General features: G+C 30.2%; 5 protein-coding genes across 7 annotated transcripts in view; 3 read left to right on the forward strand and 2 right to left on the reverse strand.

The window, feature by feature from the left end:
* The first annotated feature begins 758 nt into the window (after window positions 1–758).
* Window positions 759–4422, forward strand: LOC130440810 (protein stunted-like). 2 transcript variants are annotated; one of them, XM_056774157.1, is made up of 4 exons: window positions 934–1099; window positions 2147–2277; window positions 2408–2427; window positions 4235–4422. In XM_056774157.1, exons 1-3 carry the CDS (start codon window positions 1071–1073, stop codon window positions 2419–2421), a joined length of 174 nt encoding a protein of 57 aa, XP_056630135.1. In that variant the 5' UTR covers window positions 934–1070; the 3' UTR covers window positions 2422–2427; window positions 4235–4422. The 2 variants fall into 2 exon arrangements, with proteins under 2 accessions (XP_056630134.1, XP_056630135.1); XM_056774156.1 differs by lacking the exon at window positions 2408–2427 and having other exon boundaries at window positions 759–1099.
* LOC130440808 (diphosphomevalonate decarboxylase) lies at window positions 4311–13852 on the reverse strand. The gene is made up of 7 exons (XM_056774152.1): window positions 13516–13852; window positions 13330–13400; window positions 12493–12607; window positions 11057–11274; window positions 10592–10987; window positions 7809–7964; window positions 4311–6684 (listed from the first exon to the last, which is right to left on the reverse strand). The coding sequence occupies exons 1-7, from the start codon at window positions 13565–13567 to the stop codon at window positions 6532–6534; spliced, it is 1161 nt and encodes a 386-aa protein (XP_056630130.1). The 5' UTR covers window positions 13568–13852; the 3' UTR covers window positions 4311–6531.
* Window positions 13123–17095, forward strand: LOC130440807 (gastrula zinc finger protein XlCGF57.1-like). The gene is made up of 3 exons (XM_056774151.1): window positions 13123–13154; window positions 13929–14528; window positions 15497–17095. The coding sequence occupies exons 2-3, from the start codon at window positions 14156–14158 to the stop codon at window positions 16879–16881; spliced, it is 1758 nt and encodes a 585-aa protein (XP_056630129.1). The 5' UTR covers window positions 13123–13154; window positions 13929–14155; the 3' UTR covers window positions 16882–17095.
* Window positions 17021–21802, reverse strand: LOC130440809 (probable tRNA(His) guanylyltransferase). Of its 2 annotated transcripts, XM_056774155.1 has the most exons (4): window positions 21155–21802; window positions 20819–20997; window positions 19383–19604; window positions 17342–18042 (listed from the first exon to the last, which is right to left on the reverse strand). In XM_056774155.1, the coding sequence occupies exons 1-3, from the start codon at window positions 21711–21713 to the stop codon at window positions 19419–19421; spliced, it is 924 nt and encodes a 307-aa protein (XP_056630133.1). In that variant the 5' UTR covers window positions 21714–21802; the 3' UTR covers window positions 17342–18042; window positions 19383–19418. The 2 variants fall into 2 exon arrangements, with proteins under 2 accessions (XP_056630131.1, XP_056630133.1); XM_056774153.1 differs by having other exon boundaries at window positions 17021–19604.
* Window positions 21803–25182: 3380 nt separating this feature from the next.
* Window positions 25183–25868, forward strand: part of LOC130440806 (sodium-dependent nutrient amino acid transporter 1-like) — a 70778-nt gene continuing 70092 nt past the window's right edge. The window contains exon 1 of the mRNA XM_056774149.1: window positions 25183–25641. Coding sequence (XP_056630127.1) covers window positions 25594–25641 — 48 coding nt within the window. The 5' untranslated portion in view covers window positions 25183–25593. The remainder of the gene's footprint in view (window positions 25642–25868) is intronic.

The following is a 25868-nucleotide window of genomic DNA, read 5'->3' on the forward strand; positions in this document are numbered from 1 at the left end:
TCTGTTTCTGCATTTTGCTTTCCAGTCTACCATTTCTAGGATTCTGGTATCTTCTTCAATGTGGCTTCTCCAGGTATTTCTTGGTCTGTGTCTTGGCCATAGAGGTGTTTTCCTTATCACCATTTCTGTAGGTTTTCTTCTCATGATGTGTCCTGCCCAATTTAGTCTTTGTGCTTTTTTATAATTCTATTTTCTCCTTCCAGTTCTTCTTCTCTCCAAATCTCGGTGAATCGGAAATATAATTACCCAATGCGTTTGTGTCGACATGCGGGGCTTAAACTTTATCAAAAGACAAAATGTGGTTCATGTTATAGGAACAGAAATCGGATATACTGACATAATCCTTTATAAGAAATTTTATTTCATATATTACAAGTTTTTCTTGTTGATTTTATTTTCCTGTTTTTATCTAAACGAAAACAAATATACGCATTTAGACGGCGTTTATCATTAACTGAATTAAATATTAGATATGCTAATATTACTATTTATATTGACCCCTATATAGGATCACTGATTGAATTCTGAACGAATACAATGCTGAGTAATGTCCAGTAACGTATAACACAAACACGTGGGATTTTTAAAAGCCAAACTGTTAACACATTTTTTAAATTGAACCTTGTTTATGTCTATCATTAAACGTTAGTTTAGTGGCATACCTGGCAGATACTTCAGATGTTTTTATCAATCAATCACTGCCAACGTTGAAAAAATACAATTTACTGTCAACTCATGGATTCCGTGTCCATGTGATCGATTGGTGTACCATGGTGCCAAATTAGGTCATTTAAGAATAATGTAGCTACATTTTTCACATATTCGTAATTGATTTTGGTTTTTTAATACCGAAAACTTCCTATTTCTTTCATTATTAGATGATAAGAAATGGCTCAATATCACAGAAACTGGTTATGTAAATGCTTTTAAGAAAAATCGTAAATTGTATAACATCTTCTAAAATGAAAACTGACAACACCGCTGCTCCATCTTTTTACATAACTTCACAATAATTTGTAGTTTAATCATTTGTAAGAAGTTTTCTTATAAAAAAACCAAAGTATATCAAAATGAGTGCCTGGAGAGCTGCCGGTTTAAAGTAAGTGATCGTATTAATATTTTAATAATAAAAATACATTTACGTTTTATTTCTATAGAAACAGGTTATATCATAATCAGTGGAACATTTCCACATAATATTCTAATTAATTTTTAGCAAAAAATATATTTTTCATATTATTAAATAAAAGTAACAAGCATTAACTTCTTTATTATGTAATAAAATTTGTACGTTTTTCTTAATCTATATTTGGGCAATTATTATGAGCAGTGAAACTCAATTATTTTGATCATATACAAAGTTAAAAATTGCCTGAAATGTTAATTTTAAAAATTTTACTCTTCTGGATTATTTATATATGTATGATCAATACTACTGTCTTTTTATGATTTTGAATAATGGTTGCTTGTAGGTTTATTTAATAGTAAGTATACCATAATCCAAATTTTATTGAAAACAAGACAATGTTCAACTCATCCTTAATTGTAAATGATATGTCTTCACATTATTTCAATTCAATTCAACCCAATCATCTCCCAGAATCTTTGAATATAATCATTTACACTTACAAAATGAAGACATTATTAAATAGATCAACATAATTTTGAATGTTGAACTAAATTGAATCCAAAACATGTATTTTGATGTAGGGATGTTGTTGATTTAGGTATGGTGGATACTGATCTTTTTAGAACAATTTAGAGCAGATTAATAAATTAGTCAAATAAGACATATTCATTGTAGCACATAGTTCAAAGTTTCATACAATGAATCATTAACATTCAGCTAATTTATATTTAAAAACAATTAAATGATTGCATAAGTGAAATTTTTTCCAATAATACCATGAATATGGTACTTATTTCAGTATTTAATCACTTGTTGCTGACTCTCTTATTAAAGACAGTGTTTTGCCGAAACAGATATTTGCAACAACTGTATATTAAATTCACTCATAGCATACAAACCACAAGTGGAGCAGACTAAACAGCTTTTCTAAGTACCAGTTGAGGTTATATTCTCAATTATCTCAGTTTTTTTTGGCTGCTTAGTTAACTTATTGACATTAATGCATTTGTGTCACAGCTACATCAACTATTCCAACATAGCTGCCAAACTTTTGAGACAAGCACTTAAACCTGAATTCAGGACAGACGCATTGAAAAGAGGTGATACCCACATTAAAATCACTAAATGGCAAGATGGGAAACCAATGAGTAAGTTCATTATAAATCTATTGATTCCATATGTCACAAAAGTATTATTTACAAATTTGTTAAATTGAAAATATCTTCTCGTATCTTTTAATTTTTTTTATTTATACTTATGTTACCCTTATATTTGCAGATGCTAGGGACTAATGAGATGTAAGTTAAAGGAGTGTGATTTGTTTTTGTCTGAATTTTGAATAACATTCTTGTCCAATTATCTTTAGATATTTCGCTAATGAATAGAATTATTATCTGGTCAAGTTAACTAACCACTAATTCACTAGATAGTCAATATCAACTCTAAAGTAATATAAAAATAAATTTAACTACAATTTCATTTATTTTTTACCCCCAATTACCAAATTGATTTTAAAAGATCCTATGAAAATGTGTTTGGAGCCATATTTTTTTAAAGTTTCATTTTCTTTGTAACAGAAGCAAGATTAGTTTCTATGATCACTTGATAATATTTTTTTGTGTTGTTAACGAAAGTTGTGTAAGGATAATAAATATGGTTTTTATTGTTACGCCTTTCAAAAACTAGAATAGATGATTTATAATTTTTTCCAGGGGCGTGCAGCAGGGGTCAAGGATACTTTTCTACACCTGAATTCTGCGCCACTGGATAAAATGAAATTTTTTTTACATTTTTGAAAATTTTTTTCAAAGGAAACGTGTAATTTAACATACAAATATCATTTTGTAGGACATTATTAACCTGTAAGTTGATTTGGAAGAAACTGTATAGTATTTTTCTAAATAATCACAAGAGTTGTCACAAAATGTTTGTCTCGAAAACAGTTAATTTAGCGTAGTAAAATGTTATTACTTATTTACTAAGGAATTGTGGTAGAATTAAAAAAAATATTTTAACTAGTGGCGGAAAATACAGAGATGGAAAAAGGGTCCTTGACCCCTGCTACACGCCCCTGGGAAAAATAGAAATCATGTATTCATGCTAGAACAACCTGATAATCGTCAAAAAGTTTTATTTCATTTAATCGTTTTAGTTTTAACATCCTGTATTTTGGAAAGGATGCAATTGCGGACATAAGTTCTCTATACCGATAGGCATAATTTGGCTCTAGGATTTTTCCCTAGAGCATTGTCAGTTGAATTTAGGCAGTTTTGATAAAAAGAATTATACTTTTTGCTTTAACTATTGGCCCTACAGGGGCAAGTCATTGAGATGAACTATCAAAAGTCAACTATTTTAATAAAATTACTATATATTGTGATATCTTGTAACATATTATAGAAGGGTTGTCCGGAAGGTTTCCGATCTCAACCTGACCAAATGGTTGTGGATGACAGTTAGAACGAAGGTTAAAGAGATAGAAGAGGCCTGCGGTATATCAGAAGAAAGAATATACTGACTGAACTTTGGACCAAATAGGTATTCGAATGAACATTTCCCAGGCCTTATTGATGTGGTTTAAGTAAATTGAGTTGGATTTTTTTCGTATGTTCATCGTTATCACGTAAAAAATAACCGCATTTTCTCACACTTTGGTGATCGTCATGGATAAACGCCAGTTTTGAGGAAAAATATGGCAACTATTATTTGGGTTGATTAAACATGTTGGAGCGTTGCTGGATCAAGTGTAAGATTTGAAACGAGACTACATTGAAAACCGAAAATGTCTTGCTTCTTTGTTAGGTGGAGGAGCGCTTCCCTTCTTTCCCTTTACACAACCAGGCTATACTTCTAATATTAAATTTGAAATCCTAGCTGTAATTTTACAAGTTCAGTTATCATTTTTTTAGGTAGTTTGCTTTATTTTTTAATAATTTGAATAAGGAAATTACTAATTTCTATTAGTTTTGATTCATCTGTGTTTTTTACTAAAAAATGTGCCAATCACATGCCCATTATTAATAGTGTGTACCTAGAAAGTTTTTATAAATAAAAACCAATGATCTTCGCCAATTATTTTCTAATTATTATTGTTTTATTTTTCAGGGGAATCCACCTATTAACTCAATAATTTAAGTTCCAAATACTTGTTCCATAGTGTTACTTGTTTAGAAGACCACACTTTTTTGTAAATATTTATTATTCAAATTTATATCATCTGTATGCTATACTTACATTTGATGTAATGTGGAGTGTATTAAAAAAGGAAAATAAAACAATTGCATAAGCTAAAAGTGTTTTTTTTTCTATATAAATATAATAAACCTTCAACAGCCGTCCCCCAATTTAGCTATAAAAATATTTTAATTTATATCTTAGTGATGTTATTAAGATCGATGTCAGGAGACTATTTTCAACCAGGAAGCTAGTAGAGAATTTCAGAAGAAAGTGGTCTACCCTCCGAAAAGAGCAGTTTTGTTGCACTGTAGTTTATTTTGACACTTTTTAAATGTTTACTTATCACCTACAATAATTAAAAAACTGGAAGGAGTTTAAAAATTTTGATAAAATATCATTAAAAAAAGAGTGGAGATTACTCCAACTCAATGTTGATAATATTCTTGCAGAAAAAGGTGAATAAATAAATTCTTTTTGGTCAACAATATGTTCATCAAAAATTATTTTAACATCAATAAAGTTATGAAAGGAGCATGAAATAGTGTTTCTACAAATGGCAATATTTTAACAATAGATAAAACTACTGACGTGTCTGAACATTTAGTAAACTTAAGATTATAGTTTTGTGATGCATTATGCAACAAATACAATAAAATTTACAATTTACCCATTACGGTTAAGGGATGAGTACAAAAATTAGTTTTAATGACAATAAAATGAATCTAAGTGATCTAACAATATTGTCGATTATTTTCTTCCTCCTTTTGTCATTAATTAACAAATAAAAGCAGCTTCTTCTATGATAAGAACGAAGACAGTACTTCCTTAGGCAAGTGACTTCAAAGTTTAATATAGCGAAGCGTTGTATATAAACAAGGCTAGAATCACTCTTTGTCTTAACATTACATTTCTAACATGCTAATCTGTATTCAAATATTCTTTTGTTCACGTATTGTGGTTCAGTAGTCACTTTTGATTTATTTATTCCATTATTAGAGTTTTTGAAGAAATTAATTTGTTATCGATTTCCCACCCCATTCAACGAATTCAATAAAACCTCGAAATGTTTTCTAAATCGTCCTCTACCTGTCTACAGTCTACAACAAATATAATTAAATTTAATAAAACTTGCGATATTATCTTTTATATTTGTTGGTAAGTTTTTTTAAATTTCTTTTCAACTTTGCCTTTATATAGAAATATGAAAGGTCCCCGACATTGCCTAACGATCAGCGGATTCCAACTAACAATAAATAATATTCACATGAAGAGCGCATTCCAAAACACGGATCAAATAAATATAAGTTAAATGTAATTATTAAAAAAAATTCATTGTTTTATTGCCATCTGTTTAATAGAGTATTGATTTGTTACTTTCTGTATAAATTTACAAGTCGTTTATTGTAAATCAATTATTTTTAAAAAGTGCCTACAAAATTGCAGTTATCATTAATAATTTCCTTTTGTTTTAAAAAAATTTTGTATAATAATTTTCATACAAATTCGTATATTGTATTTATTTGGGGAACAGAACGAATAGAATACTGTTTGGTTATATTTTAAAAAAATATAAATTAGTTTTTTTTTATGTTATATTTATATATGAGCTCCTTTTTATTCAAATCTGTTCTATCTTCTGATCCTTCTTTAGTAATTTTCATCTGCGCTCCCGTTTTCTTCCTCATTTTATTTTTTCCACAATCCTACAGTTGCCAGGTTGGAGTTCAACTACATAAAGGACTCGAGCGTTACACCATCTCATTAAATTCAACTCCAACAACTGGGAATTCAGATAAGGGCTGAACCATCCAGTCTTATCTTATATATAATATATAGAAATTTTCAGTTTTTTCAAATTTTCAACTGCTTTTTATTAGTTGTGCTCTCTTGATTTGTTGCTGGGAATATATTATTTTTTTTTAATATATTTATTTGTTGCTGAAATTTTTTTATTGTTTTTAGTAATAAATATTCATTGGATAATTCGTGTACGGGAATAGTTTTAGTTTGCTTAATTCTTATTATTAATTTAATCCGCGAGATGTTTCCACCTTTTTTAATCACTTTTAACGTCGTTCGTTAAAAAAATGATGGCGTCCAATTTATTCCTATAACTGAGATCGAATATCACTTCCTAAGGAAGAGTCTCCAGTTGGGGAAGAAAGGTTACAAACTTAAGAATATTATGACAATCGTATAAATGATTCATATTAAAAATATAGGGTTTACATCATCGATTTTTTTGGTAAACCTTCGTTATTTAATAGGTGATGTTTTTCGTCCCTCAATATCTTCGGACCATCTCCGATTTTTGTATGGATAATAAATTTCAAAGTATCGGCTTTTAGTTGTTTAGATGCAAATGACAACTTCAATTCCTGCAAATAGATGTACATTTTAGTATACCAAGACAATGTTTTAAATAGATCCATCAATATTCCAAAGAAACAAAAAATAATAACAAATATTCCAGAATTATAGATTTTTATGAGAACTGCTTCAAACCCATAAGCACTATTAAAATTGAATTTGTACAAACAGCAGTTGAAGTTACCACAAACTGTCTGTGTAGCAAATAAACACCTTGTAAGTACATAACTACTTTCAAAAGGGAAGTGCAAAAAATGGTTTGGAAACAAATAGGTGGGTAGAACAGTCATTCTGTGGAATGCTAACGCGGGTTCAGGATAGGAACCTTAGATTAAAGTGAAAGGGTTTGAGAGGGTCGTATAAATACACACTAGTCGGTATCGTATGATCACTGATGGTGCAGATACGCATTTCCCTCCTCTTCGGATAAAAAAATATGTGTTTCAAGGTTTATTTAATGTTTAATCTCTTTGCTAAAACAAGACACATTTATTTATGGAGAGCTCTAGATCCCGTGCAAAATATATGTATGCAAAGTACTTTTTACTTGGATTATGTTAGGTTATTCCGCGTACAGGACCGCCATAATAACACTGGCCTCGCAACGCACTCCTTGCATCTTAGATAAAGAATCCTCTGGATAGTATATTCTCATTTACCAACAGCTATGTTATGTGGAACTTTAATTTTCAAATTAATTACAGTAACTTCTACAAGAAAGGAGACAAAATGGTTGTTCAAATTACAGGAGCATCGCTTTGCTGTGTACAGCATACAAAATACTTACCTGCTGGTTGAAACCAAATATTAAGCAGCCATTAAAGCTTTGACCTTCCAATTTCAAATTATTCAAGCTGGTTTGGGAATACCAGGACAAATTAAATGTATCCTGAGACACATTTGTCGATGACATCGATAAATATAATTTTTTTGTAAGGAGATTATCATAAAAAATAATTTTTTATCCAAAACATGTGATTCATTCTTGAGTCGCCTTTGTTAAAAATCCATAAATGGGATACAAATGAATGTTTACTTCATATTTTGAGTACTTGTTAATTGGATCTGATTTCATTATATCGAATCCTCATTATTATTTTTTTAACCATAAATATGCTGGGAGTAATCTTACCTCTTCAATTGGATTTATGTTCGTTTTTATTCCTCTAACATAATCTGATTTGTTTGATGATGGGAACACGTAGTTTATCACAGACAAAAATTCTTCCACTTCCGATTCTAAAATATACAAACAGGCATTTGGACCAGCGTCGAAAGTGTACGCCACCTAAAAATATGTAGGAATATTTAAATTTGATTAGAATTTTCATAATTTTCATAATAAAAATTATAACATATGAAAAATTCCAGAACTTACTTAGGAAAATATAAACGGAATAATAATAATAAAAGTATATGGAAAAATCTGATGATACCAGAGGCATGGGATACTGCAATAGTGGTGCTCATTAGAGTGATTCATTTTCGAAAAAAAAAGTAAGAAAAATATTAATCTACACATAGAAAAATCAATGCTCACCAAGTTTGAGCTCTTAATATCAATTTTAAATTCTTCTTCCACTGGTACTACAGCCTTGGCCTCTTCAACCACATTCCTCCAGTCATCACCGTCCAACACTCGGCGTCTCCACACCTAGCTCCCGAAGATTCCAGCTATCACTTTCGCTGTCGTCCAGGCTTCTGCCGGTACGCTTAGCGCACTCACGCTTCTCAGGCATACGCCCTAAATATCCTAGCTCTCTGAGTATGGTCCTCTTGCCTTCTGTCACCAGGCTGGGGTCTTCATAGAGCCGACAGAGCTCGGTGTTTTTACGGCTACGCCACACGCTCTGCTTGTACACTGGTCCATATATCCGGCGAAAGACCTTTCGCTCCCAGTGTTTATCAACCGCAGCTCGCTTCAAGTTTTACCATTTAACATCCATGTAAATTTTTTTTTCAAATCTTTAATACTTACTATTTACAATTTGATGGATATTGTGGAGAATTATTTGCTCTTTGAAATCGCTTCAGTTTCTTTTTGTGTAACTCGCACTGGTTCAACAATTGGACTAATAAAAGCACAGTTTTTGAAAAAACATGTGCATTTAAATGGTAAAACGTTCTTTTATTTCGGAAATGAATCACCTACAAAAAAGGATGACTGTGTCTAGATCGAAAAATAGGACTTTATGGAGAAACCCTGCTGAGAGAAGACTAGTGCGGATTTTGAACTGGAAGATCCGTAGCAGGCACAGAGAATGAGGTATGGAAAATTTGGATAGGCCGAAAAAGCATTCCTTTAAATGTTAATGAAAAAAACATTAATATACAATTGTTTTAAATAATTTACAGACAAACATTTATATAAAAGTATTTATGACCCAGTGGAATTAGTTAGTAGTAGGCTTGGTGTTGGGACATCTACGATTTACTGAGTTATTAGAAGAAGAGTCTCTAATGACAAATTTCAGTTTGTTTTCGAAAAAGATTTCTAAAGACCTATGACAATTGTTTTGCCAATAAGCAGTCTCTATAATATAATAATAATAAAGGTGTTTTTTTTTGAAAGAAAGTCTCTAAAGAAACAAAACGAGATTCCTTTTTCGTAAACAACAGTTTCTTATGACAAATATCGGTTACTTTTGTAAAAAAAGTCTCTAAAGACAAATGACGGTTTTATTTTGTAAAAGACTGTCTCTAAATACAAGTTATGGTCTGTTTTCCGTAAAAGACAACAAGCATCCAAAAAAAATGGAAGTTTCTATTTGAAAAAAGTAGTCTCTAATGATAAATGTCAGTTTGTTTTTGAATAAGATAGTTTCTAAAGAACTGTGACGAGTTTCAAATGGCACGGCAGGAAAACCAAAATTTCAAATAGAAAATCATTTGAAAGAAAGACTTCTTCTTCGCTAGAGAACAATTTCCGACAGTAGATAAAGTTCTATATGTCACGTTTCGAGATGATAAGGCTTACCCTGAACTAAATCTTGGCAAGATGAATCTGTTACTAATCGAAGACAAGCTTTTGACACATCCAGCATTCAGTCCAGACCTTGCACAGTCAGATTACTATTCAGATCCATCGCAAATTTCTTGTGTAGGGAAAGAATCCAAAGGAGATTTTGAAAATGCAGTGTGACAATTTTTTGCATCTAAGCACAAAAAATGGTAGTACCAAGGTCTCGAGGAGCTTGTTGAACATTGGGTTCAGACCATAGAATATTTCGAATATTATATTATATATTTAATAAACAACTGAGCATTGAATATTAACTATGAGAGTGTAATATCATGCAACATCTTTGTAAAATAATGAAAGACCTGAAAGTACCTAAAAATTGATAAATCTCACGAAAATGACACTCGAGAACACTCAAAACAAATTAAAATAAATCATCAGGTAAGACTAAAACAAGGAGATCCTTTACCTACTTTGTTGTTCAACTTAGTACTGTAATGGATACTACGAAGAAGTGGAATCTACAACGTCGGAGCACTAAAAACAAAAACAAACACAGTTATTAGAATATGCAGATGATAAGGTAATTCTATAAACAAGTGAAAAGGAATTGGAAAGTACATGCAGGGATTTTCAATTGACACAGAATCACTTTTTGGTAATGCCAAAAATGTTGCTATCGTGTCTCTTGCTGGTGCAAGCCAAGCGCAGTTCAAATACTTGGACAAGCTTAATGACAAGCTTATATACTTAACAGCCCTTGGTCGCCCACTATGCAACTATGAACTGATTAGCTCAACCTCTAATGAGACCTGGTAGATTAGAAATTTTTTCTGGGCAATCTTCCTACAAGATAATTTATGCATTACTAGTAACCATCTGCTCGTTGTAAATGTTACAGATTTTGTGGACTATAAGGAACAATGTGTCATTAATTAAATTGTGATTATCACCTTTCTCGAAGATTTTTTTTCATTATAATGATGAACAGTGTCTGCTATGGCGTGGGAAATGTCGTTCATGTAGACGCAAGGAGGAAACGTATCCAAACAAATTGCATGGAATTGATCGGAATCTCTCATTGTTATTTCAGAAAACATTTCGAAATCCTTGTTCAATATTGCTTCCTTAATAGCTTCGACTCTTTTTGGTACAATTGTCTGCGCTCTGTAACGGAGGAGTTCCGAAGTTTCGACGCTTTTTTTCATACCAACAGTTGAACTGTACTTTTTCCTCTCGTCGTTTACTACTAGAATTATAACTCTCATTTCTGGCCAATGAGATACTGGTGCTATTTGATGAGCTATAGAATCTTCACCTTTAGGATCTACTCCTTTGCTCCATTGAACCTTTGAAACAAATTAAATCAAATTTACTATAAGTATCAGTGATAGAACCAAAAAAAATATATAACTCACCCATCCACCGTATAAACTTCTACAAGCACTTCCCGATCCAACTCTGGCGATACTCGTTATATCACCTTTAATTTCATATAAATCTGCCAATGCGGCAACTAGACACGCGTAACCAGCAGCTGACGAAGCTAAACCAGCTGCAGTAGGAAAATTGTTTTTGGAACATATTGTTATATTCCATTTTAAAATTGGCAATTCCGGATTAGCTCTTCTTCTTACTACAAAAATGAACTAATAAGAAATGAAATTTTTCATAATAATCTCCCCAAGTTTTAGTTAAAAAGTAAAATAAAAACTATCTTCAATTTGCTGATCATACTTAAAATGCTCTTTTATCAAGAAATTTTTGTGAAATTATAGTTGGAGAAACAGTTCTACTGTTTCAAAAAAGGGTGACCAAGTTTTTAGGTTAGATAAAAAACTGAAAAAATAATTGGGGTTTGCTTAGTAAAAATACATCATAATGCCATCGATTCATTGTACTCAATAAACTGTACTAGTTAAGAGGTTGAAGATCCTAACTAACAAACAAATTGGTACTATACAAAGTCACACTGAAACCCATTTGCAGTTATGGTATTCAACTATGGAGCACTGCATCCAAGTCAAAGCAATTCTAGAAAGATTTCAGTCAAAAGTCCTCAAAATTCTTATAAATGCTCCATTGTATGAAACCAATAACGTTATTGCTTGTGATCTTCAAATTAAGTCAGTTGAAGAAAAAATATTTTACTTCTCCCAGAAGTATGCTCACCGCATTGAAACTCATCCCAACCCATTGGCTCCTTCTTCAAGAAGCCGTTGGATCTTGATGTTGGTGACGAGCCTTCCTCGCCTATATGGGCACCAAGAGAACTGTTAATTTTCTTGGGATCAATCTAAAATGGAAGCCATCGTTTCGAGGATTTGTGTCCAAATCAGGTGTCGCGAACGATTTCTGCGGGAATTCTGGCGAAATTCCATGGTACATTAGTCTTACTGTAACATGCAGGGCTCTGTTGCAATTGACTATTATTCCCTAGTTACTTGTGGTAACACCATGGACAATAATAAGAAAAATATCTCACTCTCTTTTACCTCCGAATTCCCCTCCTAACAATGTGGAAAAATCAGAGACCGTGACAAATCCTTCTCTTCCTCCCAATGGTTTTGACTAAACAGGGAGCACGGTACCCACTACCCCATGGCAACGATTTCTATCGATATCGAAGCTCTAACTGATGCTTTTGATAATATCCAGTTCAAACGCCCCATCATTAGTGGTGTGGCAAAGAGGATAAGTTTATGTTTATAAGATTTAGCAAAGACATCCGGTATAATTGAATTCTGGATTATTGTGAAAAATTAACATTACAACAAAAAATATTCATCATTCTTCCATTTATGTATCTGAAGATTCCTATCGTATATATTATTCCAATTATGTAAATACTAACCTTCTTTTAAACAGTTTTGTAATCTTTTGTTATCAAATGACTGTAATTCACCATTTAACCAAAACACATTTTCTTTTATTGAAGGACTTGCTAAAATAGTGGTTTTGGCGCACATCTAAAACATTTTAAATAGTGACTACAATTTGTAAGAATTACAGCCGTTTATTAACAGATCTATTATCAGCAACTCCTTTTCTTTTTCTATGTTTTTTTATCATTTTGTGTTTTGTCTAACTTATTTTTTTGCTTTATTGTTTCTTTTCTGATTCCATCAAAAGTTGTATTGCAAACTACATAATAGTAACAAAAACATATCAATGTACACCATACTAAAACTGAACTGAGGTCTGATATGCCCTTGTGTAAGGACATTAAAGGGTCTTATACAACGTCATTTCAACCTGTGAATAAAATGCAAAAATTGATAGAAAAACTGGAACAGGAAAGGGATACAGACAGACCTATTTGTTCCCTTTTAAATATATATAATATAAATATTAAATTACTTTTGGACTTTCCTTGGACAATACTACTTTTAAACACGCTTGTATGTACCAGTTTTTCCATATATTTTGTGAATATTAAATACATTCTACAGCTTTTATTAGTTTTTTTTATGCATGCAGTGTGGTTGAACAAGAGTGGGATAAAAATTTATTCAGGTAAAAATGTTTATTCAGCTTATTGAATTTAATCAAGTAATTTCAACTTAATAACTAAAGAAAATTGGATTGTAAAAAATTGATTGATTTTAGGTCTTTAGGTAATCAAAATATCACAAAAAACATATAAAAAGGTCTAGAAATAAAAAGTTGAAGAAAATAATTATTAACTTACAAAATCTGTGCTTAATGTCCCACTTATTGAATCATTTATGGGTAATATTAATTCTTCATCTCGTTTACCCCCTAAAATAGGTGAATATAAAGTATTGGAATATTTAATCTATATTAAAAATAATGTAGAAAGTGTATTTTGCTACCGCAATCATATATATATATATATTAATACTTGAAAACTTACAATATTTAATCACAGCTATATTTACAGGAGCTACGACTGTTACTATCTTCATACTTTCTGTTTATTTAATATAATATATGAAAAATGGAGAAACAGTAAATAAATGCCCAACCTCAGTTATTGGTTTATATAAATGTAAACCCAATAGATTATTTATTAGACACTTTAATTATTAAGCAGTTTTCACTTATTTATAATTCTTTATATTATGATTTCTAATTTAAGAAAATTTACAGTTAACTGTCGTTAAATCCATTTGTAGATCGTTTGGATTTGGCACACTTAATAAAAAGTAGTTCTTATGTTCCAAATTAAGTTATACCAACATTTTAAATGTACATTGAGGTTGTTACTACTGATTTGCTAAATTGAAATGTCTAAACTTCCAATACTCTCAATATATCTCTTTTCAGGTATTAAATAACTGAAGAAAAATATTAAAGAAGTAAAAAATGTAATATTTGATATATTTAATAAGTAGAAACTAGTCCCTTTTTCTACAGAAATGCCTACCAAAATATTTTTGGTTCTTCACAATTTATAGTAGAGTACTATCGGAAAGTTAGATACAGTTTTTCTTTTAATATGAGAGATCCAAAAGTATTAATTCATAACATCTTAAAAATAATAAGAAAAAATAATGGAAATGCAAATTAAAGAAGAATTAATCGATTACGAAGAAAATATTTTTTTGGGAAATTTTGCCACCGTCAAAGTAGAAGAATGTAGAGAAAATTTGTTATGTATAAAAACCCTTTCGAATATAAAATTCGAATGTAACAATGACTTAGATTCAATTTCAAATGTATTAAATCATAGTATGGGATTCCAAAACGGGAAATATTTTAGAAATAATTCATCAACGAAACTAGACTCAAGCTTTCCTTTAAAAAATGAAATCTATGAAGAGTCAATATTAAATTTACCTGGCAGTAGCAAGGGGTATCAACAACAAGACTATAAAATACCCTTAAACAGGAAAGGAAAATATACTTGCTCAATTTGCATTAAAAGTAAGAAACAGTATTTTATAGATATGCATTTAAATATATATACATACCAAAAGCTAACAAACATTTTACCAGCAAATTTAACCCTGCTGCAAACGTTACTAATATGAAACGCTAGGTCATAATGGGTTAATAAAATACGGATCTAAACTCCAATAATATGTCTAATCAGCCTTTTCAGCGTTTTTTAACACAGGCCTTCTTTTCTGTCTTCTATGTTTCTTTATCAAGTAGTCTATTAATTTTGTACACAGTTGAATTTTCTATTCTTCAATTATTTTGATACTTACTAAAAACCCTCTTAAACCCAGCTCTCTCTTTTTATAAGAAGGATTTTGGAAAATATCTGGTTAAAACCCTAGGAATCAGCACATGAGTAGTGAAAACGATTCCACCTCAATTTCAGTTCCAAAGAATATTATTTGTTTTATTTTTTTAAATATATTTTTCATGAGTCAAAAGTACCCAAATTTGAGATTTAAAAAAAAATCATATCCCTAAAAATATTAACCTTATAGTGAAAATTCATAGGACCTTTTTTATTTGTAATTTTTCTTATTTCCCAAAGTTAACTTTCTCAATTTTTGTTTTTTAATAAGTTGAGGTTTTTGATATTATTTTGTTATTTTAAATTCTTTTTCCTGTCTTTGGTGATACTGCAATCACTCTTTTATTTCAAATGTTTGGTATCCATTATTTCACGAATTGAAATAAAAAGAATTTTTTTTATTTCCCAAAGTTAACTTTCTCAATTTTTGTTTTTTTAATAGGCTGATCTTTGGGGTTTTTGATATTATTTTGTTATTTTCTATTTCCTCATCATATTTTTATTTCGTATCATATTAATTGTTGGTATTATCAACAAATTATGAATTTGTTTCCAGTTCTAATATTAAATTTATAAAAAAATGATATTATTTTAATTCTTTGTATGTTTTTTTATAAAAGTTAATTAAAATGTCTTGTTATAGATTTTACATCATCGATATTGAAGAGAAAACATTTAGATGTTCACTTTGGAAGATGTTTTACTCTTTGTTCTGTATGTGGTGCTATGTTTGGAAAAACTTCCGAATTTTTAATTCACTACTTTATTCATCGTTTAAAACGACAATTTACCAATGGATTAAAATTGAAGAAGCCCCCAGTTACAAAATTGTCCTATGATGTTCAAAATTATTTAAAGTTTTCAGAAAATAGATGCAAAAAATTGACCAAGAAATTGTTCAAAAAAGGAAATTTCAAATGTAAAAATTGTTTCAGAGTATTTTCATACAGATTACTTTTTCGAAAACACAAATGTATTTCTAATAGAAAAAATTCGAATGAGTGCGACATTTGTTTTAAAAACTGTCGTACCAAGTTCGGTTTGAGTAACCATTTGAAAATGCACAAATTGGATACGATCATTTGCAATATTTGCAGTAAACAGTTTCTTCGTAATAATTTTTATAAACATTATCGTACACATATTGAACGTGAATCTCAACTTGATACCCATATGCAATGTTACAAAACTTTTTTTAACCCCGTAACGATTTGCTCAATAGAACAACCATCTAAAAATTTTTCCTCAAATAATTATCAATGTAATGTTTGTTTTAGAGAATTTATCAGTAAGACACATTTAAGCACGCACATGTATGATCACATGGGCGTCAAGCCATTTATGTGTGAATTTTGTTCAAAAGAATTCGTTAGGATTGATTCATTGAGGAACCATCTTAAAATGCATACAAATGATAGAAAATTCCAGTGCGATATTTGTCAAAGACGTTTTGTTAGGCGGATAACTTTAGTCGAACATTATAGGATACATACTGGCGAAAAACCATTTAAATGTGAAGTATGCTCTAAAACATTCACACAAAAGTCTCAACTGAAAAGTCACGCCAAGACTCACGTACTAGATAAACCGTTTACCTGCGAAATATGCTCAAAACAATTTGTTATACAATTTCAACTTAAAAGGCATTTGCTCATACATAACGTGAAAAAGCGATTCGAATGCGAGATTTGTTTCAAACAATTTAACGAAAAAAGAAATCTGAATGCGCACACGCTGCTCCATACTGGAACCAAACCATTTAAATGTGAAGTATGCTCCAAAGCGTTCACTTGGAAACATAATTTGAATCGACACATGATGGTCCACGAAGAGGATGCGTTCCAATGTGATATTTGCCAAGAAAAATTTTCTCGGTATCACATACTCCAAAATCATTACAGATTACATACAGGGGAAGTACCATTCAAATGTCATATTTGCTCTAAACAGTTTAAACAAAAAATTAATCTAACAACACATATGTTGAATCATCCTAATGAAGATTCCATTACTAAAGTTGCTATTTAACACTCCAGTACTCGCGTTTCCTAATGTAGCAAATGTAGTCGCCTGTCATCTGTCAGATGACTCTGTCTTTTTATTGGATAATACATACCGAATACCATTTATGGTTTAATAAATTGGAAATACTAATGAAACAGACATGCTATTACGGATATTTATATTGTTTAAAACAATTTTTATAATAATGGAATTACTTAAATTAAATATTAAAACCATGGACGAATAATTTTTATTTAATTCGTCCAAGATTAAAACTTTTAGATATTACCAGTCATATGAACATAAAAAATGAATTATACTTTATTATGGAGAAAAAAACAAAACACAAAATATTTTAAGTTATCAAGGGTCTATGTTAGGGATAGGTTAAGATAAAGGTAGGTATGTACATGTGTAAGTATGTACCCTTGTTCCTATTTTTACTCGAATGCGTCAGAAGGTTTGGTTCAATAAAATACAGAAATTTAAATAATCATATTTATTTATTCACACTGCACAAATATATATGATCGTACAGTTGATTGATACGCTCGTAGATGAAGTTTGTGGCTCGTCGTTAAAATCATCGTTTTTGACACTTTCAATGCAGTTGTTTACTGATTCCAATATTTCTTCCTCTGTTAACGTCCCTACTGTGACTACTTCATCATCGCAAGTAACGAAGTCTTCAAAAGTAATGTTTGACCCAGAAATGTGGTTATTCCATTATTCAGGCACATTACTATCTTCCTTTTCAATGATTTCTTCAGGTTCTGAAGAAAAACCACGGGTTCTAAATCATTTTTTACTGCAAGGGGTGTTACGTTTCGAAAAGCTTTGTCCACTATCCTCATTGCTTGAAGAACGTATCAGCCATCATTTTTCTAATACTTTCTGTATAATGTTTTAAAATTTTTAATTATACTCAGTAAGACGAATAGGCTTCACCATTCTTTCCACTACATCGACACATTTATTATTTACACAGTAGGGGCCCGCAGGTTGCTTTCCAGCATATATGTACTTTTAAATTGGAAGTATAGTAAACTTTTGCGTCTGTTAGAGCGAAAATTTACCACGAATAACAAACAAGCCTGACAGTGTGTCACAAATTGTTGAAGATCTCGCACTGCAGCAAGCCTGTCAGTTAATAGTCTAGTGTCCCTGTAGTCAAACTGAAGACATCTACATAGAAAGAGAAATCTATTTAGATTCATTGTAAGCCCTAAAATTTTTTCTGTTGTCTCATTTGTTTCGTTTCACTATTCAAGATTATTACCCAAAAAGTTTATAGAGAAATATGAACTTATCAAGCTGGTGGCCACCATGGAATAAACAATTTATTTTTTCGTGTGTACCAATGTTAGCTTTTCTTGATTTTTCTGGTAGTCAGAATTTTTTTCTTTCACGGTAATCAAAAGAAAATACTTTTTAGATCCGTTCCAATGAAAGTAATAAAGTTAAAGATGAGCCTTTCTGCAGTTTTTTTTCAGTCCATTTGCAAGTGAGCTTTCAAGCAATTTAGAAACTTTAGGACAGATGTGTCTGTGCTTGAATTACACATTAGTTTTAACAATTGCGTCCAAGTTTATCCAACATGAGTGAATACTTTTTAAGGTTAAGTGATAACCCAGTGGCATCTGAAAGGTACAAAGACAAACTTAAAGCTTTAGGGGTAGTTAACTTCTTTTCATTAGATGAAAATAAGTCTAGAAAGGGGCGCTCATCTTATGCAGTAGTTATACACTTTTCTTGTCCAGTGCCACATAAAATAATGTGACATTGCAGGGCAGATATTCTTGTATTATTTCTTTGTTACCACCAATCTTTCAAATTTAGTAGTACCGTGATTTCCCATCCTTACCCACCTATTTAGATCAAATGAACAGGTGCTATGAAGTAGTTTATATTTATCCCCCGTTTTTAAAAGATTTGTCTACAATATACAGCAAAAAGCATACACCTTAAGACGTCGAGACAACCAAGAAGACAAGAGTGTATAGCTAACAGGCTAACTCTTAACAAAAAGATAAGAATCTCCCAGGGGAATGGAAGGAGTCTAGGGGCGAAAGAGGATGAGGAGCTGTCGAAATGACAAGGGGTAGTGGAATGTTCTTCGCATCCATCAGAGGATTTATCCAGCAGTGAATGCCTAGAGGGACGGGATTTCTCACGCTATTAATTTTTCTCTTCTAATTATAAACCTTTGAAGGTAACATATTTAGTTTGCCCAAAAACGCAGAAACTGAGGATAATGTTAATAAGGTGATATTTTTAGTTATTAGTTAGGATTTCATGGTTTTAGTGATCACTATTATAGTATCGCCCCATACATATCTGTTGTTGGGAACTGTATGCTATAGAAGAGGAAGTGTTATAGTCTCAGGTGTTGGTTATATTTTCAAGGGGTTATCTTGATAAAAAATAAGTGAAAAAGAAATGATAAAAGCTTTCTAATCACCAATTTTTCATCATTAGAAAAAATTAACAAAATATGAATTACATTACGACAAAGAAAAATGTACCTCAGATAGGAAAATTTTTAAATCAGTACATAACCCTTATTCTTTAGAAAACTCTTTTTTTCTTGAAAAATTTTCTTCCAAATGTAGTTGTTGTAACACTAAATTAGGTAATGGAGCAGATATTGGGTAATCATAAGTTTGACTGGTTTCTCCCAACATTATATTTGTATGTCGCTCCCAAAAAGTATCTTGGATGAGATCTTCATGTAAAGGAAATATTACCTGTAATTAAAAACAGAGTTAAACATAAATTTTCTACTACATTTCTAAAACCAATTTGAATATACACAATAATTTGATTATTATAAATAATAATGAAATTAATTAATTCTGAAAACTATGCAGGAATTAAAGTATTCAAAATATAACTAGTGAGCACCAGTTTTTGGTGAAGATATGAAACACAAGTTGTACGAGCTAGGCAGAAAATCCAAAATGTCGTTAGAAAATGATATCTTATTGTACAAGACAGTCACCATTCCAATCTGGCATTACAGCACATAACTGTGGGGCTGTGCCCGTAAATCGAGTATAGCCGTTATACACATACAGAGGGTATAATTTAAGATTTTGCAAGCAATTGTCGATATGCATCAAACCAGACCTTCTAATTGCAACAGTACAAGAAACAATACAACAGAGAAGCCAAATGCACTACCAAAAGCTGGAATCACACATTAATTCAATACTGCAACCATTGATGCAAGGAAGAGGGGAATGCAGACTGAAGAAAAACTAGCCAAAAATCCTATAGAATTGTAAATTTCAATTGTTATTAAATAAACATTAAAAAATAAATTGAACCATTTGAGAATATTAAGAAAAATTGTATTTTCATTTTGGTACATCCTGTATTACATTCTCTTAGTCTCATCAGGACATATGCGAGGTTTTTTTTTAATTGTAACCTTCAAGTTAACAAAATAACCCATAGAATTAAAAATTCTAATTGTTATTAAATAAACATTAAAAAATAAGTTGGACCATTTGAGAATATTAAGAAAAAAATGAGAAGATGGAGAAGCGAGAAGAACATGATTATTGTGTGATTCAACACAAATTCAGAAAATAATGGGGTTGTCTTTGTTTTTAAATGAGATTCAAGTAAAATCACTTCCTTAACCAGAGACATTTTGAATTGAACTTGTTGATCATCATCATTGTCAACATTTAATCTATTAACTCAGTTAGTTAAATGAGTCAACCTCTAATTTATTCTGTTATAAACGGGCTTGCATTTATTACCATTAAAATTATTGATAACTTCAGTCAAATCTTGAATTGTACTATGAGTTTCATGAAGATCATTTTTAAACATATAATTATTTGTTGGCAATTAAAAACTACGATTTGCTTTTTTACTGGCTGATAAACCAGTAAGCAGACGTCGCTTTTCCTTAATTGTATCAGAAAATTTGTAACAAACAAATAATTACCAATCTCTGTTTTCCATGTAAAGGATGCTTAATATGTTTCCTAAGTAATATAGTTCCTTTTTTAAATAACTCTGATTCATTGTTGTAATTTATACCAAATTCAGTGAATAAAATTTCATGTTTATCAGATGATACTGTTCCGCATAATCTTTTCTCAGCTTCAACATTGGTAAGATTACCTTAAAATTTAAATACAATTACACATAGGGTTATCCAAAGTGAACAATGTATAAATAGAGCTATTTAAAGAACTTTTGATCTATTTCCGATAGTAATTAAAATTTTTGAGGATTAATTTGATGTTCTTGTTTTTTTGGAATATAAACCATTGAATACCTTTAAGTACTAAAGCCCAGAATGCTGTATTATACAAGTTGTTAATGTGACAATCAGCTTGTCGCCAGTTAAGATAATCCCGTAAATTTTGATCTGATGGATATAAAACTACTCTAGCGTCAAAAGATGGTGGATACTTCATTTTCAGATCAGGGAAATAGTCTCTCCAAAAATAAACGTAAGATGATGTGAATAAACTATTAATATAAGTCATAATTTTGTCTTTTCTTCTATTATATAATTCAGTTTCTTTTCTCAGAACAAAAGAGTATTCATCACTATGACCATAACTTATAACTATATTTTTATATTCTTGCATAACAGTAGCTGCTGCTTTATTCATCAAAAGTAAAGCTCGTGAATCATTCGGTTTAATAAAGTTGTGTTTTGTTGAAAATTTGTGAAAACCTTTACCATCTACGCGAACAACTATCCAACAGTTTGGCAATATTTTATCTTCATTCTCGAAACCTCTAACGTATTCAAATTTGCTTTTAGCCATAGCTGTAGTATGGAAATTTTTTACTATACGAAAAATGTTTATGCGAAGTAGACTCATTCAACAATTTCATTACAATTTGATTTAAATACATACGAACATTTTTATGAAATAATAACCAATAACCTCAAACTTCTTCTTTTTCCTGTACCAAGGTCATATGATGAAATAAATATGCAGCTGCAAGGCTGAATTCTGTATGGTTTTGGACGTTAACTAATTAATATTCAAAGAACTCTATATCTGCCCTAGTTTGTAGATATATTTCTAAGCTATAGAGACTCAAGTATGTCAATAACTTATTTGGCATTCTTAATTACTAAAGTATAATAAGCGAATGTTATCTATCAATTTTCTAAAAAAAAATAATTATGCTTTGATCTTTTCTTCTAATCTACCTCAATCGGGATGGAACAACTGGAAAAAACTTAAATAACAACCTTCGTATTATGTTCATAAAAATTAATGTTTAATGGCATTTTCTTTTCCTGATAACTGTAGATTGAATATAATATTCTATTCGCTACGCTCATGGTGCAAAAATCGTCCTCATGAGTAATAGCCATCATTACTGGCTCATTGATTAATTTATTACCTGGTACTATATTAATTCTTATAATATTCAGATCATTAGGCTCAGAATTTCACTAGCCGTCACGTTTGATACATGTAGAATTAAACAAAGAATTACTAATTTGATTCTAATGTGCTTGCTTAACAGTTTATATATATTCTTTTTATGAATGTTTACAAGGTCAAAATAAATAATTAATATAAGAAAATAACAGAATTACAATCAAAATGTTTTTATAGAACCAAGGTTCAATTCATTAAAATATGTGAATCTTCTTTAACAAAAAACTAACAATTAATTACAGCTTATTTTATATGTATATCTAATAGTCCAGGAGCTATAAATCTAAAAGTCTCCTAATACCGTACATGTAATTTTTTTATGAAAATTGATAATTTAAAACTATAGGAATTGAAAACGCGTGGTTTGCGTGGACTTGCAAAGCCGGAAAAATCTTTTTAATTATTTTAATTTTTAATTATTAAACAAATCGATAAACGCTTCTCTCTTATGGTTTGCCTAAAGTATATTCGATAGAAAATTTCATTCTCTTTCAGAAAAAATTAACGCAAACCACTGGGGGAATCAGGGGTCTTCTTTAAAAGTGTATGATGAGGGAGGAAATTTCTCCCCCATTTCGTAACATGATTTTTTTGATTTTATTTTAATGTCTATTTTAAGATTATCTTGGTTTGGGGACTCAGAAACGGCCGGAAATAGCCAGCAAACCAGCTTAAAATCCGGTGACTCAGAACTCATTTTCCTTAATTAGAATTATAGTCAATGAATATAATAATGAATAGAATAAACGTTTCTCTGTGAAAATACTATTGTTCCATAATGATTATGGTTTTTACTTATGGTTTACGCCCACGACAGGTAAAGGGTATCAATTTTTTGTAGCACGCTATCACTAAAAGCTAAAACTCAAATTCGCATATTTTGAGTTTTTCAATTGTCTGAAGAGTTAAGCGATTTAACATTTTTTAAAAATTTCTTGATCCTGTATTTGTAATAATTTGTAAAAATCAAGTAGAAATACTCATTACAGTTATAAAAACTACAGAAAGTTTCTTCAATTTCTTAGACCTTTTGATATGTTCATGTTTCCAATTTTTTTGATTTTAGGTCTCTTCTTTTCAAAATTATTTTTTTTAATAGTTTTTAGAAGATAGATAAAAATTGTCGTTTCGACTAATTTTAAGTCTTTATCAAATTATCTCAATATGTAGCAGTAATCAATTAAATTATTTGTAGTTTTATTAGAATTTACAAAATAGAATATAAATTTTATTTCAGTTATTTGGATCTTTTTTATCATTTATAGCTTTTTCGTTCTTATAAATGTGAAGCATTTTTAAAAATTCCCTTTTTTTGTATTAGATTCCGTTACAAGAATTTTTGAATCTTTATAATTGAATTTATGTTTTGTTGATATTTCATAGTGCGTTAATACAGTTCTTTTTTTATCGTATTGATGATTTCTTAGTCTATTTTCTAAATACTGAGATGTTTGCCCTATGTAGACAGCGTCACAATTAGTACAAGTCACTTGATATATAATCTTACTTCTTTTGTTTTTTGGTGTTTTAGATTTTAATTTAGTAAAATATTTGGAAAACGTATTATTTTCTTTATAACTTGTACTAATATCATATTTCTTGAAATAATTCGATAATTGTTGGGAAAGTCCTTGTACATATGGTAAGGAAAAATGTTCTATGTTTTGATGTTTCGAAAAATTATTCCGAAAACATGATAAACAACATATTCAAGAAAAGGATAAACAGTTACTACAATCAATTAAAATACAAAACATCAAAACACAAAACATTTTTCTTTACCATATGTACAAGGACTTTCCCAACAATTATCGAATTATTTCAAGAAATATGATATTAGTACAAGTTATAAAGAAAATAATACGTTTTCCAAATATTTTACTAAATTAAAATCTAAAACACCAAAAAAACAAAAGAAGTAAGATTATATATCAAGTGACTTGTACTAATTGTGACGCTGTCTACATAGGGCAAACATCTCAGTATTTAGAAAATAGACTAAAAGATCATCAATACGATAAAAAAAATAAAATTGCATAAACGAACCATGAAATATCTAAAAAACATAAATTCAATTATAAAGATTCAAAAATTCTTGAAACGGAATAAAAGAAAATTTTTAGAAATGGAAAAGCTATAAATGATTAAAAAGACGTAAATAATTTAAGTAAAATTTATAGCTCTATTTTGTAATTTCTAACAAAACTACAAATAATTTAATTGATTAATTACTGCTACATATTTGAGATGTAAGGACTGAGGAAAAATCAATTTTTCTTTTTAGAACAAATTTCTATTGGGATTTTATTGTAGGTGATCTATTGATTAATATAAATACGCAAACTAATTTTAAAACAGAAGAGACCTAAAATCAAGAACATTTAGAAGCATTAATATATCAAAAAGTCTAAGAAATGAGAAGAAAATAAAGGATTCCTACTATTCACCTCTGAAATAATTTCGAAACTCAATATTTCGAAAATGTATTCTGCCGTTCCTCAAAGGAGAAAACAACTACTTTCCCAGTTAATGCATCGACGAATATTGAATTACAAATCCCCAATGGCTCGCAATTGTAAGGATAGGTTGTAACTACTGACCAGTTTCTACGTAGTTACGTCTCATCAGAACAGTTTAACAACCCTCTTTCAGGCTTGAGACCCTAAATGAACTGAATACATAGTTAGAGAAATTATTTCAGTAGAAATCTTTTATTTTGATACATTTTACACACATCATTTACCAACGGAATCTACGTACAATGAACAAATCCAAATTTAAATTAATGTAGATATATAATTTTTTTGTTTCGCACGTATAAATCACGCTAATGTGTTGATAAAAAATTGTGAACTTATTTTTTTTCTATAATTCAATATGCATGTTTTCTTACGTATCGTAGTTAATATATTTGATTATTTGTAGCTCGTTAAACGTTTACGTTGCCCGCACAAGGTAACTAACTCATTACGTTATCAGTAAAAGTTTGAATTCCGAGGATATACCTAGCGAGAAAATCATAAAACCAGTTGAGTGTATCGCGTGTACGCGACAACATACACACAAACAACATCATATACATTTCGTTTCAGTACTTTTGATACAACAAAATGTACGCTCGAGTTTGATTTAAACGCGATTTTCTCACGATACTCATTTTCAAATGTAACATATATATGTTAATAGATCTTTGTTGGATTCGTTCTTGAGATAATAATGCGAAAACTGATGTTGTTTAGTGGAAAGTGTTTGTGTAAATATATGTTCGGAAATAAATAGAAAATAATAATAAATTTTATAGAAAATGCGTGGAAAGTGGAACAATAATGAACAAGTTGGTAATGGTAATTCTGTGAGTAAATATTATTATTATCCATCTGACTATATTTTATTTATGCAGACTTTTTGTTTTATTTAAACACGGTTATTTTTCATACTGACTACCGTACGAACATAAATAACAATTTTTTACTGCACAGGTTTATTGACTTTTAGAAAAATTACAAATATTGTTCATACATTTTCAAGTATTAATAAGATGTATACTCAATTTCCGTGTAACGTTTGTATATGATAGTT

Source organism: Diorhabda sublineata, chromosome 2, assembly GCF_026230105.1.
Source record: "Diorhabda sublineata isolate icDioSubl1.1 chromosome 2, icDioSubl1.1, whole genome shotgun sequence".
Taxonomy (NCBI): domain Eukaryota; kingdom Metazoa; phylum Arthropoda; class Insecta; order Coleoptera; family Chrysomelidae; genus Diorhabda; species Diorhabda sublineata.

Excerpts from the sequence above, each read along its gene's own strand:
- LOC130440807 (XM_056774151.1), top strand. The coding sequence starts at position 14,156 with ATGGAAATGCAAATTAAAGAAGAATTAATCGATTACGAAGAAAATATT. Across the intron at positions 14,529-15,496 it reads TTGCTCAATTTGCATTAAAA|ATTTTACATCATCGATATTG; the intron begins GTAAGAAACAGT and ends GTCTTGTTATAG.
- LOC130440808 (XM_056774152.1), bottom strand. The coding sequence starts at position 13,567 with ATGAAGATAGTAACAGTCGTAGCTCCTGTAAATATAGCTGTGATTAAA. Across the intron at positions 10,988-11,056 it reads GAAGTTTATACGGTGGATGG|GTTCAATGGAGCAAAGGAGT; the intron begins GTGAGTTATATA and ends TTTGTTTCAAAG. Across the intron at positions 7,965-10,591 it reads AAAAAAAATCTTCGAGAAAG|GTGGCGTACACTTTCGACGC; the intron begins GTGATAATCACA and ends ACATATTTTTAG.
- LOC130440809 (XM_056774153.1), bottom strand. The coding sequence starts at position 21,713 with ATGAGTCTACTTCGCATAAACATTTTTCGTATAGTAAAAAATTTCCAT. Across the intron at positions 20,998-21,154 it reads CTGGGCTTTAGTACTTAAAG|GTAATCTTACCAATGTTGAA; the intron begins GTATTCAATGGT and ends TTAAATTTTAAG. Across the intron at positions 19,605-20,818 it reads TACATGGAAAACAGAGATTG|GTAATATTTCCTTTACATGA; the intron begins GTAATTATTTGT and ends TTTTAATTACAG.
- LOC130440810 (XM_056774156.1), top strand. The coding sequence starts at position 1,071 with ATGAGTGCCTGGAGAGCTGCCGGTTTAAA. Across the intron at positions 1,100-2,146 it reads TGGAGAGCTGCCGGTTTAAA|CTACATCAACTATTCCAACA; the intron begins GTAAGTGATCGT and ends TTTGTGTCACAG.